This window comes from Lepisma saccharinum, chromosome 11 (genome assembly GCF_977018435.1).
Source record: "Lepisma saccharinum chromosome 11, izLepSacc3.1, whole genome shotgun sequence".
NCBI lineage: Eukaryota > Metazoa > Arthropoda > Insecta > Zygentoma > Lepismatidae > Lepisma > Lepisma saccharinum.
In genome coordinates, this window is record NC_139239.1 from 81965913 (window position 1) to 81984949 (window position 19037).

General features: G+C 36.8%; 1 protein-coding gene across 1 annotated transcript in view; it reads left to right on the forward strand.

The window, feature by feature from the left end:
- LOC145995333 (uncharacterized) overlaps positions 1 to 6605 on the forward strand; it is a 98393-nt gene extending 91788 nt beyond the window's left edge. The window contains exon 6 of the mRNA XM_083131942.1: positions 6523 to 6605. Coding sequence (XP_082988068.1) covers positions 6523 to 6530 — 8 coding nt within the window. The 3' untranslated portion in view covers positions 6531 to 6605. The remainder of the gene's footprint in view (positions 1 to 6522) is intronic.
- The last annotated feature ends 12432 nt before the right edge of the window (positions 6606 to 19037 follow it).

Here is a 19037-nt window from a genome sequence, read left to right on the forward strand (position 1 = left end):
CAAAATGCATGTCAAGCAAGGTGTTGGCGATTGTGTAACCAACCTGCCTTACACAAAGTTTTCCTCTTTACATGGTAGTTACAGAAGAACTAAAATGCACTTGAAACTTGATGGTGTTGCATCAGTGTTGCAACCACTGTTAATGTTGCCAATGTGAATAAATTTCACATATGCATCAAGAAATTCACAGGGACTTATAAATGCGCTAAGCATTGTACCGTATGTACTCATGTATAATGCGCACATTTTTCCAAAATTTTTGCTCCCAAAAACTGAGGTGCATATTATTCATGGCATAATTCGGACAGCCAACATGAAACTGTACAGGGTTATTCCATGATTTTGGGACACTTGCATTGATTTTTCATGTTTACGGAACCCTATCATGTTATATATTATTGTAAAGCTTAAATCCTGCAGTTTCTGAATATGCCATCAATATTCCATTCAAGATAAAGACACTAGTGTGAAATGCGGTTGAAATAAGTTCATCACAAAATGAAGGAACGTTCTGATTTCTGTGGTGCTTTGGATGAAAGAAAACATAAGGAAAAAGAAAACAATAATTAAAATGTATTACTGGCCAAATAATAATAAAATAATTAAAGTGTATTACTGGCCAAATAATAGGGGAGGTGGCATGGGTTGGAGACTTATTGCTTACACAGGAGGATATTCTCCTCTTGGTCCACATTGCAACAGCAACTCATTGAATAGATAAGATGTTATTCACTCTTGATCAGCATAGCAACAGCTCTACGACCTACAACTAAAAAAGCTATTTCTTGAAAGTGGATTGTACTGCGCATTATATACGAGATATAAATTTTTTGTAACTTTTACCCATCAAAAGCCAGGGTGTGCATTATACATGCTCGCGCACTATACACGCGTAAATACAGTATTCTCCAAATTTATTGTGATAAACTTGAAATATGGGTTTTTGTGTTTAGCTTATTATACATCACTTTTCTGGTCTTGAAATTGTAAATCATCAATTGGTTTCATTTTGACTACTTCCCCCTCCCCCCACTTCCACGTTTATTAAAATGTGTCTCATTTCAATAAAATTATCTCAAGATATTAAGTAACCAAAAATTATTTTACATCATGTTACTATCATTGCAGTCTCTAGAACTATAGGGTGTATCAAGCTTCATTATTCTCCCATTCATGTATATATTATAAATAGTTATTGGGTAATCTTGTAAACTTGTTTGCCTGGAGTTTTCTGATACTAATAGCATGGATGTAATTGGGATATCTTGAATGCTGATGATATATTTGTTGTAGTATCTGTTCTGGCATCTGAAAGAGGGGGAAGTAATAATGAGACACAAATGTCAATTTTGCCAGATTAACATTCAAATTAATGCACTAATCTAAGAAAAGAATCTATGGTTATAATGTAATAGTTGGGAGTAAGGTTTTGATCGGAGTGCAAGTGAGGCTGTGGAAGTCAAATCCCAAACTAGCATTAACAGAAATAACTTTGTTGTGAAGCAATAGCTTGTGGTTAATGCACGGCTTCAAGACTCTTAAGAGTTTCACTAGGAATTGGGATATTGTAACCCAAAACAGTAATATGTTCAAGAATACTCATAATCCAACATTCAATTAATTCAAAATTCAGATGCAATTCCAACACTTAATCATGCATTTACTACAATTCTACTATCTACGCTGTTCCCCATCTACAGCTACTGTATGACACCTTAATTTATGAGTCTTTAATTCTTCATGTGAGCAAAGATCAAAACTTATTTTTACCCATGTTTATTTTGTACTAAATTGGCATATTACAAATACAGGTGATTCAAAAAGGACTTTACAACTTTGAAAGCATATTGAAATTTATTCAGATAACTTACAGAGTCTGTTGAGGTGCCATTGCAAAGCAAAACACATCAAGTTTGTCATACAACATTCATGTTGGGTCGATGTGGCTACCATTTGTAATGCGGCATACATCCCACCTGAAGTCAATTTGATTCAATACTTTCGCCAGTAAGTCAGGCATCACTTCTGCAGTGGCAGCGGTAATGCAAAGTCTCAGTTCAGCAAGATCAGGAGGTAAAGGTTGTACAAAATCTGATCTTTAATGAAATCCCACAAGTAAACATCTAGCGGGGTCAAATCTTGGGAGCGAGGGTGCCATGCAATTGGACCTGTACGACCAATCCACCGACCTGGGAATCGGGTATCAAGAAAATCTCCTGACTGCTAAGTGGTAGTGAGGTGGTGCCCCATCTTGGTGATAGTAAATTTGTACATCTTGGTTATCCTTGTTGAACTGAGGAATTAGAAAATTTTGAAACATATCCAGATACACAGAAAATTTTGTAGTATATCCAGATACACAATACCATTTATATTTGCCTCCTGGAAGAAGAACAGGCCGTACAATTTTTGTTTGATAAAGGCACAAAAAACATTGACCTTAGGCCTATCACAAATATGCTGCACATTTTCATGGGGTTTTTCACTACCCCATATTCTGCAGTTATGGGTGTTCACCTGTCCACTGATGTGAAACATTGACTCATCACTAGAAATGACATTGTCTAGGAATGTCTTGTTATCTGCAATTCTATCCAACATTTGCACACAAAATTGCTGGCGAGCAACTTTATCTGAATCCATAATGTGTTGAACCATTGTTAGTTTGTACGACTTCAATAGCAAGCATTTACGTAATATGTGCCAAACAGTTGGTTCTGGAATGCCAGTCTCGCGTGATGGACGTCGTGATGATTTCGTATGACTCCGGGCAAAGTGTTCTCTGAGTTGTTCCACAGCAGCTTCAGGAACTTGTGGACGTCCTGGTGATTTTGCATGTGGTAGAGAACAACCAGTCTCAATGAAGGTTTGGTGCCAAGAGTAAATTGTAGGCTTGCTAGGAGGTGCCTTTTGATACTCCGTAGGAAACTTACGTTGCACTGCAGTTGCTGATTGAGTCTCGTGAAAGCAAAACACACAGTGAGCACGTTCCACATCAGTAAATGTAGCCAGTTTGAGGAACAATGCTGACAGTGCTACTTGTGGGTGAGTTCGGTACTAATGGAAATGAAAATAAATGATGAGGTTGCTTAAACAATAATAGATCAATCGACAACAATGTTCCAAGGAGTCCGGCTCGAACTTGAACATAAGCATCTGGTTTAACCAAAATAAGCACACATTATTAGGCAACAAAGCAATTTATGAGTTAGTTCTGTATGTGTTGAGCACAAACATACTCCTGATGTAATTTGACAGTTTTGTGTAGTAGAATGCAGCAATGCTAAAATTCTCACTTCTCACTTGTCACTTTCACTTTGCACATACCTTGTTGATAATGTGCCCCCTTTTGTGATCCAGAGAAGTGATTGGAGTATTGGATGAAGTGTGGGAATACAGCCAGGTCTTCATATAGCATCCTCCCTTCTTCTACAACACTGGAACCCAGGTCTCAGACAGTTGAGGCGGATGGTGGAAACCTTCGGTACTAGTCTTCTCTGTCTGTCTCGTATCGGGACTCCAATCTAATACTTCAGGATGTATGTACAAATGTTGCAGGCGTGACAAGAATCTCGTAGTGCCATCTTCCAAAACATCGTCATATATCTTGAAACTGTTACTCGTAGTAGAAATAAACTCGCAGCACTGTTCATTTCACATAGGTATACCACAATACTCAAAGAAGCGTTTCAATGCAGTTGCCCCCATTCTCAGGTTCGTTGCTTTCGACGTCATGCATGGGTGTGGCCTTGTAGACGCGTGCCTGTAACAAAGTCATGTTCCTTCCTGTAGTTGTAACGACAGAGTAGTTTGCTCATTTTATAATTGCTGGGAAGGAAGGCATGATCAGCGGATCCCTTAGATGTTTGCGAGAACCACATGCAAACAAATGAAGGTTGATAATTGCAAACGCAGCCAGGGACGGAAGTCCTAAATTGTGATGTATTTTAGGGATGCAATATAACATACTTTAAGGCAAATATTTAAGGATCCTGAAATTTGGCACAATGTGAGGAATGTAAATGGAAGAAATAGTATGTGTGTCAAACCTCTTACAAAAATAAATGCTATATTTTCTTCTAAGTTCATAAAACATCGAAACACATATTGTAGTGTTGAATAATATTAATATAAATTAAGTAATATATGTCATTTCCTTGTTTAGTTTCCTTCATACCCACTATTTATTACTTTCTATGCTTTGTTGGACAAACATGTTGTGAGGTCAACCTAAGTCATTTTATGTAAAAGGTTTTGGGTTCAAATTGTGATATGTCATAGGTGTTACTTCATCGTTTTTATCCAATCATCATTCATCCTCATCAATGCAATTGGCCAAAGGTGCCTGAAAGAATGTAACAAAAAATACAAATATTTATTTATAACTCTGAACTTTTGTAGAATTGGCTGTTGTTGAAGGACCAGGATGCATTTGGTCACTGATACAAAACAGTATTTTATTAATCTGAAAGAAATTTGAACATGTCCCATGAAGAGCCTGAATGACACATTCACCCTTTCAATAAATGAAAGTAACCAGACTTCTGTTTTGGAAAAAGAAACAGTGCATTTTGACATTTACTTTTCCAGAGTACAGTCATGGACACTTGTGGGTAGTAACAATTTCATTGACTTACAGTGGGATTGTTACAACCCAGAAGTGTCTGTGACTAGATGAATAACCACATGGCTTATGCTAAATGTCTAGTAATAAACCAATATGGGTCAATCCATAACAAATGGTCCAGCATGTAATGGGTTTTCTGGTCGATACAACTTTGATCATAGATCGGGCCCTAAACAATCCCGATGAAGACATATAACCAGAATGACCCAGTTACAAAATTTGCTTTGCCTTAGGGTTGTGTAAATGATCAAACAATAATTTTTATTAATCAATAGCATAATGACAAACATAGAAAATCTTAAAGACTCAACTTTAATCTGATGACTGTAACTACTCTTGAATCATGTGGTTTGGCTAATAAGATTTCAACATGCACTCATCAGATTAATTCATGGCCATACCAATAAATGAAAATTCACTTCACAAATAATTAATTTCTGCACTGCACCATTCGTTCATTTTTGGTAAATTTCCAATAACATGTTTACAATTAAGTATATATGTTCTGTTATGCAAATACAATAGTCCAGGACAAGCTACAAAATTACCTTCAGGTTTTTGCTTTGAGATGCTAGTTGTTAATCAACAGTTCATGCATTGTGCATTTATGTTGTAAACCAGTACTATAGTGGAACCACGAGCAAAACAACCTGCGCAGACCCACGACTCCTGTGCACCGTACCCCGCGAGTAGGGGAGGGGGAGAGTGGACCATGCTTCGTTATGGCCCGAGGTGGAGGGAAGAAGGGAAAGCTGCGCGGGGACTTTTCGTCCTAAGGTTTTCTTCCTTGTGGTTGTTCTATACTTCTTAACCATGTGTTACCACAGTAAATGTCTCCTGAGTAGATCAATTTTAAATAATGAACATTGAACAATATAAATAAAAATTTAATCATCATAATTAATGAATGCTTATTGTTGCTTCATGTTTTGAGGTAGGTAAGATTCTAATTAGGGAATGGTTATTGTCTTAGTTGCAAGAATTTTTATGTGGAACATGGAACATGTATCTAAATTGCGTCGTTCGTGCCAAGGTTACATATTTTCAAGGTACCCAAGAACTTCAACAATTCTCCATTATTATTGATAACCACTCCCTTGTTTAGTTATGTCCCCTTTTCACTTCAGAACAAAAGACTTCTCTGTGATTATGTGGAAGCTGAACCCATCCATTAATTTTGTCAGTTTCCACACTTTTGCATAAGTAAACGCGAGACCATCACTTTGATTCATTTTTCGCAGTACTATTGACACATTTATTAAATAACACTATAACATTCATTGCGTGTATATCTTGAAATTTATGTATACTTGTGAATCGTGAATTAGGTTATCATAAGTTCCAACAATTGATGCATGCTGCTGTACCATTTTAAACAATGAATCCTCTTATTTGAAAATGCCACAAGGATGAGAAAATCTCCATCATAAATTTGTGGAAATAAGTAATTTGCTGTGCAAGATGAAGACCTAGGTTATCTGACCCCCCCCCCCCTTTCTGCTCCTTGATGCACCTATCCTTTCATACATATATTGTATGTGCTACAAAGTATGTAAGTAGCGCCATTTAATAAGTGATATCAATCCATACATGCATATCCTGAAATTTCACCAAGCATCCCCCAACTAGGAATTTTCACTCCATTCACTTTCTATGCAATAATAATAATAATAATCTGTTGATATGCAGAAAGAAATAAGGCCAGCCTAAAGTGAATTACTGCAAAAGTGAGAATAATATTTGATTGACCTTAATAGATTTGGGAAAAAGCTGACAAAAAATATTACTGAACCAATAGCATATTTACATTTTTTCAAGTATGTTCTTAATGACAGTCTGTTGTACTCAGTGATATGTAAATCTCAGTGACAAATTCTTTTTTTTTTCCACTCCAGATATCTGAACAAGAACTACATGGAAGGACAGAGCCAAGATATTTCAAGGTCAGTTACACTAGTACCTTCAGGCAAATTAAGTGATCAAGAACAAGCAAAAGACAATACAGAATGTGTCAATAGAAAAGGTAACTTTGAACCTGAACCTTCATCAAAATGCTCCAAAACCAAGGCAGATATTAAAGGTACCAAGCACTGTAACAGGAAAAAACAACATATCTCTTCAATGTTAAACCAAGTTTTCTCCAATGAAGGAAATTTATTTGCTCATTCAAATGTCCTTGCAAAGGAGAAGTTTTTGAATCGCTCAGTTTGCAAGAGAAAATTTATTCCTGAAGATAACCTTTACACACAAAGAAGGGTTCACACCAAAGATAAACCTTTTAATTGTTCAATTTGCAACAAAGATTTTACCCGGAAATCAAACCTTAATATTCATATGAATGTTCACACCAGAGATAAACCTTTTAATTGTTCAATTTGCAACAAAGATTTTACCCGGAAATCAACCCTTAATAATCATATGAGGGTTTACACCAAAGAGAAACCTTTTAAGTGTTCAATTTGCAACAAAGATTTTAACCGGAAATCAAACCTTAATAATCATATGAGGGTTCACGCCAAAGATAAACCTTTTAATTGTTCAATTTGCAGCAAAGATTTTACCCGGAAATCAAACCTTAATATTCATATGAATGTTCACACCAAAGATAAACCTTTTAATTGTTCAATTTGTGACAAAGCTTTTTCCCAGAAAGCAGATCTTCGAGTGCATGTGAGGATTCACACTAAGGAGAAACCTTTTAAGTGTTCAATTTGCAACAAAGATTTTACCCAGAAATCAACCCTTAATAATCATATGAGGGTTCACACCAAAGATAAACCTTTTAATTGCTCGATTTGCAACAAAGATTTTACCCAGAAATCAACCCTTAATATTCATATGAGGGTTCACAACAAAGAGAAACCATTTACTTGCGCAATTTGCAAAAAAGAATTCGCCTGGGAAAATTATCTTAATCTTCATATGAGGTATCACACTGAAGAAATACCTTTTAAGTGTTCAATTTGTGGAAAAGGTTTTGCCTGTAGAGGAAGTTATAATCGTCATGTGTATGTTCACATCAAAGAGAGGCCTTTTAGGTGTTTAGTTTGTGACAAGTATTTTGCACGTAAAGAAGACTGTAATGTGCATGTGAGATCTCACACCAAAGAGAGGCCTTTTAGGTGTTCAATTTGCAACAAAGTTTTTACCCATAAATCTAATCTTGAAATTCATATGAGGGTTCACAACAAAGAGAAACCTTTTAAGTGTTCAATTTGTGACAAAGATTTTACCCAAAAACAACACCTTAATACACACATGACAGTACACACAAAAGAGAAACCTTTTAATTGTTCTACTTGTAGCAAAGAGTTTTCCTACAAACGCTCGCTTCGTAAACATATGAGGACACACACAAATGAAAAACCTTTAAGTGTACAATTTGCAACAAAGATTGTGCCCAAAAAGATCACCTTAATAGACACATGAAATTACACACAAGGAGAAACCCTTTAATTGTTTAAAATCTGACAAGTATTTTACCCATAAATATATATACTTACTAAACATGTGAAGAGGGTGCATAGCAAATATAACTTAAAAACAATTTGCACACAGGGAATGGTGTTTCTGAGTAGAAATCTCTGGAAATTCTTGTCATTCTGTGTATATATAATTTGTGATGGGATCGTGAGCTCTGTATTATACAAATCATCATTTCATATTTACAACTATGGTGCAACCATTTTATTAATTGAGATCTCAACCGTCCTTTCCAATGGTACTGTGCAAACCTTTTTTTGATAGCCCTACTGAAAATTCTGTCTACTGTTTTCAGTAGATCAATGGGTGTTTTGAAACATCTACTGTTTTATGTAGGTGAACTGTAATGCTACTGTTTTCAGTAGCCCAACTGTGTCTACTGTTTTCAATAGCTGAACTGTACTGATAATGTTTTCTACTGATTTTAGTAGCCCAACTGTGTCTACTGTTTTCAGTAGGTGAACTGTACTACTAATAGTAAGACATGAAGCTTTCCTGGTGACGAATGATGAATAGATTCTCTCGAGCTATCTCACTTCAACCCTGAAGATGAGAGTGACAAAGCTCTCAAAAGCTTGGAATATTTTCCACAACTCACCTGGTCGATAGCCCGGGAGAATCTATTCATGTACTACTAATGTTTTCTACTGTTTTTGGTAGTCCAATGGTTTCTCCTATCTTAAGTGGCTGTGGCTGAACTGTACTCTTTATGTTTTCAGTAACATAATTATACAACCAAGATCTTTTATTATTGTGTTCAGCGTATTTATTTATAAAAACAGTACTATTATCAGTAATGAAATATTTCTTATCAATACAACTGAAAATGCAATGGAGAAATCGTATAAACAACTAAAATGAATATATAGTAAAGCATGTGGAACTTGCTACTTAGGAATGTGCCCACACAAAAAAAATTAAGTGTAGTGAACATGTTTTTAAGTGTGTAGCTTCACTGTGGTTAATGCACTTGTAGAAAATTGAAAAACATACTGTTTTATACATAAATTGACATATTGTTTTTCATATATTCACACGAAAACATCAAAAAATTATTTTAAACAAGACCTGATCCTCAATGCTTGATAAACCAACATAAGCAAACATTCTTGACTATGTTGATCAAGAGATGGCAGTTTTCTGCAATTGCACTACACAGACATAATAATAACCATGGAAATTCAATGCTGAAAAGAAAATCAACTGGTATGATAATGTATTAAAACTACTAGCTGCTTTATGGCTGAGCTATTTCTTAAGAAAGAGTTGTAGTAACTTATTCATTAAGATATATCTGACTTCAGTAGTATTCATTACAAAAACAGTAGAAATTCAGTTCGTGTACTGTTTTTTCCAATGCACTTCAAAATCTCAAAATTACTGAATATATGGTGTCAAGAATGAATTTGCCTATTCTTGGAATCAATAAATGATTTTATAATATATTGTAGCAAGTATTATGCATAATTATTCACATTGTTTCTTCAGTACAATAGTCCTACTGCAGAGTACATTAGCTGTACAGTAATCTGCAATAGGGTTCCATTAGATTTCACAGTACACAGTAAGAGATATTTGAAAACAGTAGAAATTTCCAGCAAGGAGTTGTAAGAAAATAACCATTCATAACAGGGTGTGGGCTTTTTAAATAGCTAGCCAGTTTAAGTAATTTTTTTAGCCAAAGTACAAAGCAAAGAAAGAAGCTTCATCACCAGTAGCAGTGACTCAGGGTGGCTACTCACCGGGAATTCCTTGAATTCCAGGAATTATGCATGAATTATTGGCTCTGGGAATTATATGTGAATTATGCGGGAATTTTGCTCCTTAAACGTGAAAAATTGCAACTTTTGTTAATCCAGATCTCAAATTTATCTATACATATTCATAAATGTTGTGAGGCATGTTTTTCACAGTTTAGATTTAATGTTTTGTCAAGGAAGTAAAAGAAAGCTGCATTGGAAAATATATTAAAACAGAATTCTTCTCTGAACTGGTGGTAGGACAAATGTATACTGTTGGTAGGCTAGGATAATTGCTAAATGCAAAAAAGATCCCAGAGGAAAATACAGTATAGTAATGGAATATGTATAGATTCCTATTTTAACTTCTCGTGCAGTCTTTCCTTATTTTTACTTGCCTTGCTAAGTGTCATTGGTTTCAAACTTATTTTTTGGAACGATGTTTCATTTCTAAAACTGTGAACGTTTATGTACGAGTACAATATCAGAGATCATTGATATTTCTTTAGGATAGAAACAGCAATGTGGGTTTATTTCATGTTGTTCAGTACTTGAATGCAATAGGGTCCATATTAAATCTTGGATGAACCTCATTTTTTGGGTACATTCTAGGTATATTCGAAAAAACTGACTCCAAAACATATGATTCTGAATCGTGTTTATTGAACAACGTAACATTTTAGAAATACAACTCCATTTATCTATATTGTGTGTTTTAAGTGCTTTTGCCCCTATTGTTTCTTTCTAACACAAGGAATATCGTAAGGGAAAGTTTTATCTGTACACTCACCAGCAATAAAAATTGGACACAGAGACCTGAAATACTCGCTTCCCTGCGAGTCGTTGTGTGTGTTGCCTAACTCTATGGCGATAAGCGTATTTTAATAGGGAAGTTTCAACGGCAACTTCTACAAGCCCTGTATATTTATGCAACACACACAACGCCTTGTAGGCAAGCGAGGATGTCAGGATCTAGGTGTCCCAATTTTATTGCCTGTAACTGTACGTTGCACCATGCCATTCAGGAATACCGAAGGTGTGGAGGATAGAGTTTCATAAATTATCGATCTCTACCATACTGGAGGTGACGTGATCAGGACTACACTCTGTGCATCTGTACCTCCCCCCCACCCCCACGTACCGATTGTTGAGAGGTTGGCTAAGCCACAGAACTTCTTCTGCAGGGACATTTTCTGAATATTCCCACATGAAATGTCCAAACTCGTGATTGGAACTTGGGTCACTTAACAATGAACCATGGAATTTATCTTTCAGTAGAATTGAATTAGATCTTTTCGACACATTGGAACCACAAAGACCATTTGTATTAATGATAATATTTTTTGGGGGGCGGGGTAATAAGTAAGGTTGAAACAGAGGAAACTCTTGCTTGTGTCCTTAATTTTTTTGCCTTAAATTTTTTGAAACTTAGCATTGAAGACTGCCATTTATACTTGAATTTTATCACTGTCTTAGAGTGGCCACCCTGTAACTGGTGTTAAAGCTTCCCTATTTTGATGTATTTTTATTAATTCATGATAATTATTGTTATCATTTGTATTATTCCGGTTTTTTCAACAGACTGATCTCCCTCACCATGAATATTTACTTGTGATACCAATGTCCATGGCAGAGTGGTTAGCACAGCACACTATGATGCTAGGGTCCGAGGCTGGGTTGTTAAAGCTCCAGACATTTTAAGTAAATTCAATTCCGATCCAGAAGAGAAAATCAGGAAGCGTAAGTGGGTTCTGGACCGTAAAGAACCTTTTTATCTGTGAAGTATTTCAATTCGGTGTAGGAACTTTTTTCCGGATGAATTTGAATACAGTCTAGGAACCTTTTTTCTGAATCTATTTATATTCTGTCCAGGAACCTTTTTTCCAGGATCAATTTAAATATGGTTCAGGAACCTTTTTTTCAAGATCAATTTAAGTATGGTTCAGGAATCTTCTTATCCGAATCAGTTCAAATAGGGTCCAAATTCTCTATTGAAATGAAACAATATGCAACTTGGATCGAATCTTAAATTGTACGAGAAAAAAGTTTCTTCAACAACCCTTCATCAATTTAATCATATCATGACTCATCCTCATCTTTGCAATTAGCAAAAAGTGGCAGAAATGTGAAGTAAAATAAATCAACCAATCAATGCTTGAATAATTATATTGAAAACATTTTTACTTGAAGTTGATTAGGTAAATTTGAGTTTGAAATTCTTATGCAATTAAAAATTTCTTATATATTAGTATATCCTGTAACATTTGTGACTCGTGTTTGTAGATGTATTTCATGTCTAAGTATGTGAAATGGCAAATGTAAACTTCACATATGAAATAAAATATTTTAAATATTGAACTGAACCTTTTAATTGAATTGTTGTAACACTTGTGTAGGGCGGTGCTAACTGACCCAAATTAGTTTAACAATAATATAATGGAAACGCGTGGTATGGTTACCCTTGTCAGCACCTACCCCTAGACAAGAGATACAAAACACTAATCACTCAACAGAAAGGTCGCGTCAGGTTCCATTATTTACTGGAATCCAAGAGAACGGGCGTAATCCTAGAGATTCCGTTCTTTTTTCTTATCTTAAACAAATAGGGGAAATAAGGTGGTGGCTATATTCATAGATGTAAATTATATTATAATTGGGCACTTATCCTAATGCCTCAAAAGGCCGTTAAAGCTTGTAAACACAAAGGTACACTTGCATAAGTAGACACATAACATAAACCAAACAAACTGTTGCGTGTCAATCTCCTCAAGGCGTTGCAAAGAAAAAAGGACTAATCGCGACGTTTCAACATTTACGGATGATTACTTTGACACAACCCAAAAGGAAAGGGGAACAATTGTTAATATGAGGCACCATTCTCTTTACGTATGTAACTGTCTAATCGAATACGTTAAAAAAAAAAAGGCTGTTCAAACAGGGAAAATTCTAATCAAACAAGAACAAACCGATTTTTCATATCTTTAACAATTTCTGTTTGATTTATTTCTCAACAACATATATATAAAAATCCTTCTGGATTTAACATTAACAGTTATGTCAGTCGAAGAGGACAAAATTCAGAACAGGCTCAATATAGCATGCCACGCTATTTGCGTGAAAACTTAAAGTTCTAACAATTTACAGTTATTATTTCGCAATGGTATGATTTCTTACGCATGGGAATTGATGCTACTATATTGGTATTTAGGTAAGTTTTAATTCAGGTTGGTAATGCGAGGGTTGCAACGTTCGAATCAAAAAGGGATATAGTTAAGTGCAAGATTCTGACAAGCTCCCCAACAATTCATAAGCAGCACTCTAAATATGAAGAGGACTTTTCATCATGTGATAGCTCGCATAGTCAAAAAGGAGTCGCGTTTGAGTATCCTATATTACAGTCATTATTCTACGCGAGTAACGTTCGTATGTCCGACACTTTATGCAGCCTACGTTTAAGTCAATTCCCTTTGGAGGCAATTAGGCTTGGTTACTGTTCATGCTATCAACACACGACACTCGCTTGTCACCACAAAAAGGGGGGGAATGGGACGTCAAATGTGAGTTCGCAGATAAAAGTTCTGAAGCAAGCAAACTACAGGATTTCAAGATAGTAGTGTCCGATTTACCTTGTTTATGTTCCTTTGGTGTCTCATCCTAAATCATTCTCTCTCGTCTGTTTGGGTACCCATTGCTACAGGCGAGAATTCCCACTTGAGTCCGGAACCATAGCTGGTAAGAAAAGGTCTTCCGTCTCCGTCGTCCTGGCGGGCACTCAAAGGAACAGGCACTCTAGGCGAAGGTTTCCTGTGTTGCTGCTTGGAAGTCTGGTTGTGAACTGAAGGTTACCCCGATCGGAATCATCTGGGAGAAAAAAAGGGAGGGGGGGAGAAGTAGTTTTCATTATCACCGCTTGACGGGGAGAAGCTCCAAACACCGTAGTGCTGCCGTCTATTGGGTTTGTTTGAGAGCTTATTTAAACAAATAAGGTCTATATCCGTACCATATCGTACGTGTAATATTCGCAAGTGAAAGATAGAAATTGTGAATATTACAAATTCCCGGGTCTTGGGAGAATACAAAAACCTACTCCACGAAACAAAGGGAGGAATAACATGAAAAAGCCTAAACGGCTGAGTAGCACCAATAGCGTGACAACTTGTGAACAATTAACATATATATTAAAGAACAATATAGGTAACAAAAAACAACTAACAATATTACCTGATACATTCAGCACAATTGCCAATTTGTTATCCCAGAAAAGATTAAGATTCAAGAGCACATCATTAAGAATCTGATCTACAGAAATCCAGCCCAATTGAACATAAACTTAATGGAGTTATTCATAATACAAACGTATACATATAAACATCCAAAAAAAACAACAACCTTACTTCCTAGAAAATTGTGTCAAAAGGATTTTTTTTTTTGTGTAACCACAATACTTCACCAAACCAAGGAATCAATCACTGGTGAGCGCACCCGTAATACTAATAGCATATAAAATATTTGAGACCATACAAATAATCAAGGTATAAGAGCATACCTATATACATCCTTACTCCCAAACAGTAGGGAGATGGAGAACATGTGATAATTCAGAACAAACATATATGATTAATTAACATATAACTCCATGCTGGCCATCCTGGATCCAACATCTAAGGGAGAAACAAATTTAAGCATAGAAATCACCATGTACACACAACAAAGAACTTCGGCAATGCCAAACACACAACTAATAAGGAGTAAAAAAAAAAATGGCAGCGCCATAAGCGTAGAAGCGGAAGGTAACGGCGAAGTATGAGGGGGGGGGGTGATGCACTGTAGATCCATAATCCCATAGGTGTTGAACACACACGAAGTAAAACGGTCCAGATAGCAATGACGATGCATAGTCTTCCTAAGGCGTAACTGTAGCGCAGGAGCCTCGTGAAATATGTAACAAAACAAAAGGAAAGGAATCAACAAAAGAAGAGTAATCAAGTAGGAAGTTAGAATGAGAAATAGAAAAGTTAAGGCAACTAACTACGAAAGGAAGGAAGAGAAGGAAAGTAGCATCATCATAGAGCCGCATGCATCACAATTATATCAATGATCCAAATAAACCCAAACTACATACAAAAATATAAGTTAAAAATTCACATGATATACCATCAATAAACTTTTATATTGAATTACAAACACGTATTGAGACCAATATTAGACCTGGTCCAAATCAAAAAAAAAATAACAGGTAATATAACTGTGACACATATATCATATTCACATCCTTATATCTAAAGGTAACAATTTGCAATGAAAGAATAAGCCCGAATATGTTGTAGAAAAAGTCTAGGTATTACCATTATAAGATTGTGAAGTATGCCCCACCTGGGTAGGTCCTAAGGAATGAGCAGGGCTCGGACGGCGGCGACATGTAGATAAGGAATGACCCCTCCGACGGCAGTAGGAACAATAAGGTCCAGCGTCCCTATTTACCGAGTGGTGTGAAGCTTGGGGAGTACGCGCCATTAAATTAAATGATTGTCTCCAAGAAGCCGACTTATTAGTTTCGATAGAGATCACTTCCTTGGCATATCCGCTAAGGACTGGGGATGACCACGAAACAGAAGACATCCCATTGAGATGTGATTGAGATGAAGAAGGATAGTTTGTAATAGAGTAAATTCATCCCAGACCAATGCCAAGGCGGATGCAGAGTTGACAATATCAGTTACAAAAGGATATAAGTTTTCATCGATTCGTTGAAGGCGAGTAACGTACTGATTCACTAACATAAGATATTGATGATTCGGAACAAGACAGTTCCAAATAGTCGACTTAAGGTCTTCCCAGGATACCGATTGAGACAATGCCTCCAACCACGTAGTCTCGAGGAAACCAGACGTACGGCGTAAGGCATTATGCAGAACCCACTCAAGGGGAAAATGACCATATCCAATAAGGCGCTGTAAGGCAGCCATAAACAGAAAAAGACGAGGAGGGTCCATACCGTCACAAACTGGTAAAGCATCAATTGCCCTATTGAGGTTCTTCATCTTTATTGTATCCAGAGGTGAATGGGACGTCACTAATGGGCTAGGAACCTGAGAAGCGCACCCAGAGAAACGGAAGGAGCAGAAACAAAAGGAGGAGGGGGTGTTGTCAATGATCGAGGTGGCATAGCCAACGAAGGGCGAACCGCCAAATCGGGACACCTATAAAACGGAGGAAAAGACCAAGAAGAATGAGAAGATGGAGCAGGGGGGCCGAAGGCACGGACGGAACCGCGCCTGCCGAGGGCGGCGCGACAGGAAACGACAATGCCGTCTGGCAACTAGCATCAAGGAGCTTCATCTCGTCTGGGGGTGCCATCATAGGGAAGAAATTAGCTCTAAAAAGACGCAGCGAAAAAATCGAACAAGGGGAAAAAAATTGGGGGGTGTAAAAAAATTTCTGTTACTAGTAGCGTAATTAATAATGTGGAACAAAAAAAATAACCATGCTCTGCTACCAAAACTTTGTAATGCTTGTGTAGGGCAGTGCTAACTGACCCAAATTAGTTTAACAATAATATAATGGAAAGGCATGGTATGGTTACCCTTGTCACCACCTACCCCTAGACAAGAGATACAAAACACAAACTAACGCGACGTTCCTGTTACGTGGTTGTTCCCAAAACACTAATAACTCAACAGAAAGGTCGTGTCAGGTTCCATTATTTACTGGAATCCAAGAGAACGGGCGTAATCCTAGAGATTCCGTTCTTTTTCCTTATCTTAAACAAATAGGGGAAATAATGTGGTGGCTATATTCATAGATGTAAATTATATTATAATTGGGCACTTATCCTAATGCCTCAAAAGGCCGTTAAAGCTTGTAAACACAAAGGTACACTTGCATAAGTAGACACATAACATAAACCAAACAAACTGTTGCATGTCAATCTCCTCAAGGCGTCGCAAAGAAAAAAGGACTAATCGCGACGTTTCAACATTTACGAATGATTACTTTGACACAACCCAAAAGGAAAGGGGAACAATTGTTAATATGAGGCACCATTCTCTTTACGTATGTAACTGTCTAATCGAATACGTTAAAAAAAAAGGCTGTTCAAACAGGGAAAATTCTAATCAAACAAGAACAAACCGATTTTTAATATCTTTAACAATTTCTGTTTGATTTATTTCTCAACAACATATATATAAAAATCCTTCTGGATTTTTACATTAACAGTTATGTCACTCGAAGAGGACAAAATTCAGAACAGACGCAATATAGCATGCCATGCTATTTGCGTGAAAACTTACAGTTCTAACAAATTACAGTTATTATTTCGCAATGGTATGATTTCTTACGCATGGGAATTGATGCTACTATATTGGTATTTAGGTAAGTTTTAATTCAGGTTGGTAATGCGAGGGTTGAAACGTTCGAATCAAAAAGGGATATAGTTAAGTGCAAGATTCTGACAAGCTCCCCAACGATTCATAAGCAGCACTCTAAATATGAAGAGGACTTTTCATCATGTGATAGCTCGCATAGTCAAAAAGGAGTCGCGTTTGAGTATCCCATATTTCAGTCATTATTCTACGCGAGTAACGTTCGTATGTCCGACACTTTATGCAGCCTACGTTTAAGTCAATTCCCTTTGGAGGCAATTAGGCTTGGTTACTGTTCATGCTATCAACACACGACACTCGCTTGTCACCACAAAAAGGGGGGGAATGGGACGTCAAATGTGAGTTCGCAGATAAAAGTTCTGAAGCAAGCAAACTACAGGATTTCAAGATAGTAGTGTCCGATTTACCTTGTTTATGTTCCTTTGGTGTCTCATCCTAAATCATTCTCTCTCGTCTGTTTGGGTACCCATTGCTACAGGCGAGAATTCCCACTTGAGTCCGGAACCATAGCTGGTAAGAAAAGGTCTTCCGTCTCCGTCGTCCTGGCGGGCACTCAAAGGAACAGGCACTCTAGGCGAAGGTTTCCTGTGTTGCTGCTTGGAAGTCTGGTTGTGAACTGAAGGTTACCCCGATCGGAATCATCTGGGAGAAAAAAAGGGAGGGGGGGAGAAGTAGTTTTCATTATCACCGCTTGACGGGGAGAAGCTCCAAACACCGTAGTGCTGCCGTCTATTGGGTTTGTTTGAGAGCTTATTTAAACAAATAAGGTCTATATCCGTACCATATCGTACGTGTAATATTCGCAAGTGAAAGATAGAAATTGTGAATATTACATTGTATTAGACTGTTTTGATACATTGGAATCTCATTTATGCTTTATATTGTTAATATATGTGTGTGCTTATGTGTGTGGGTGGTGAGAGGCGGTAATACATAATATTGAAATAGAGAAAACATTTGCTTGTACCCTGGAATGTTCGGAAAGTTCGTCTTGGATACCGGGAATTATACTTGAATCATGATCCTGCAGTGGCCACCTTATACTAGCAAAGTTATAATCACTTATGGACACAGATTTTGTGATATGTTACTGACAAATTTATTTTTAATGCTGATAAAGTTTAATGCACTGATAAACTCTACCTCTTTTGAAATAATGTTTAAATATTATGTTGTTGTGGTTGAATGAGATTGCATTGATTGAAATTAATTTCTTCTGTTTGAAAATTATTGTGATATTTTATATTCAATTTTGTGCATGACGTTTTTGTGTTTCTTAACATATTGAATAATTTTGATGAAGAATCTTGTAAATGTGTAATATTTCAAACTTCCCATTTTTCAGAAAGCAATACTCAATGCCAGTGATTCATGAATAGTAATCAAGGGCCAGTTCTAGATTATTCTTCTGAAAAAGGAAGTTTTAATTAGCAATTTTAAGGAAATAATAGTTTTGCAACACCTAAACCTCATCGCACAGCTGGGAAATGCTGTGTTTGCAATCGATTCCATTTTAAAATAAAAAAGGTTAGTTACCAAGTCGCATATCACATTCCTTTCATGACATTAATTAACTCACTAATTATTCTCCTGCAGCATTATAATACTTTGAGCCACGGAGGTGTATTCTGTAGGGTGTCTGTTTCCATGCAGGAGACCTGGGTTTGGTTCTCAGGGTGGGTGATGTAAGGTCAGAATTTTTCTGGCCTTCTCCCCCCTGCCCCCTAAAGCATCTCTGGGGCTCACCCATCCTCAAATCAATGGATACCTGGGGGTAACCCCGTGTGGGTAAAGGCAGCTGGA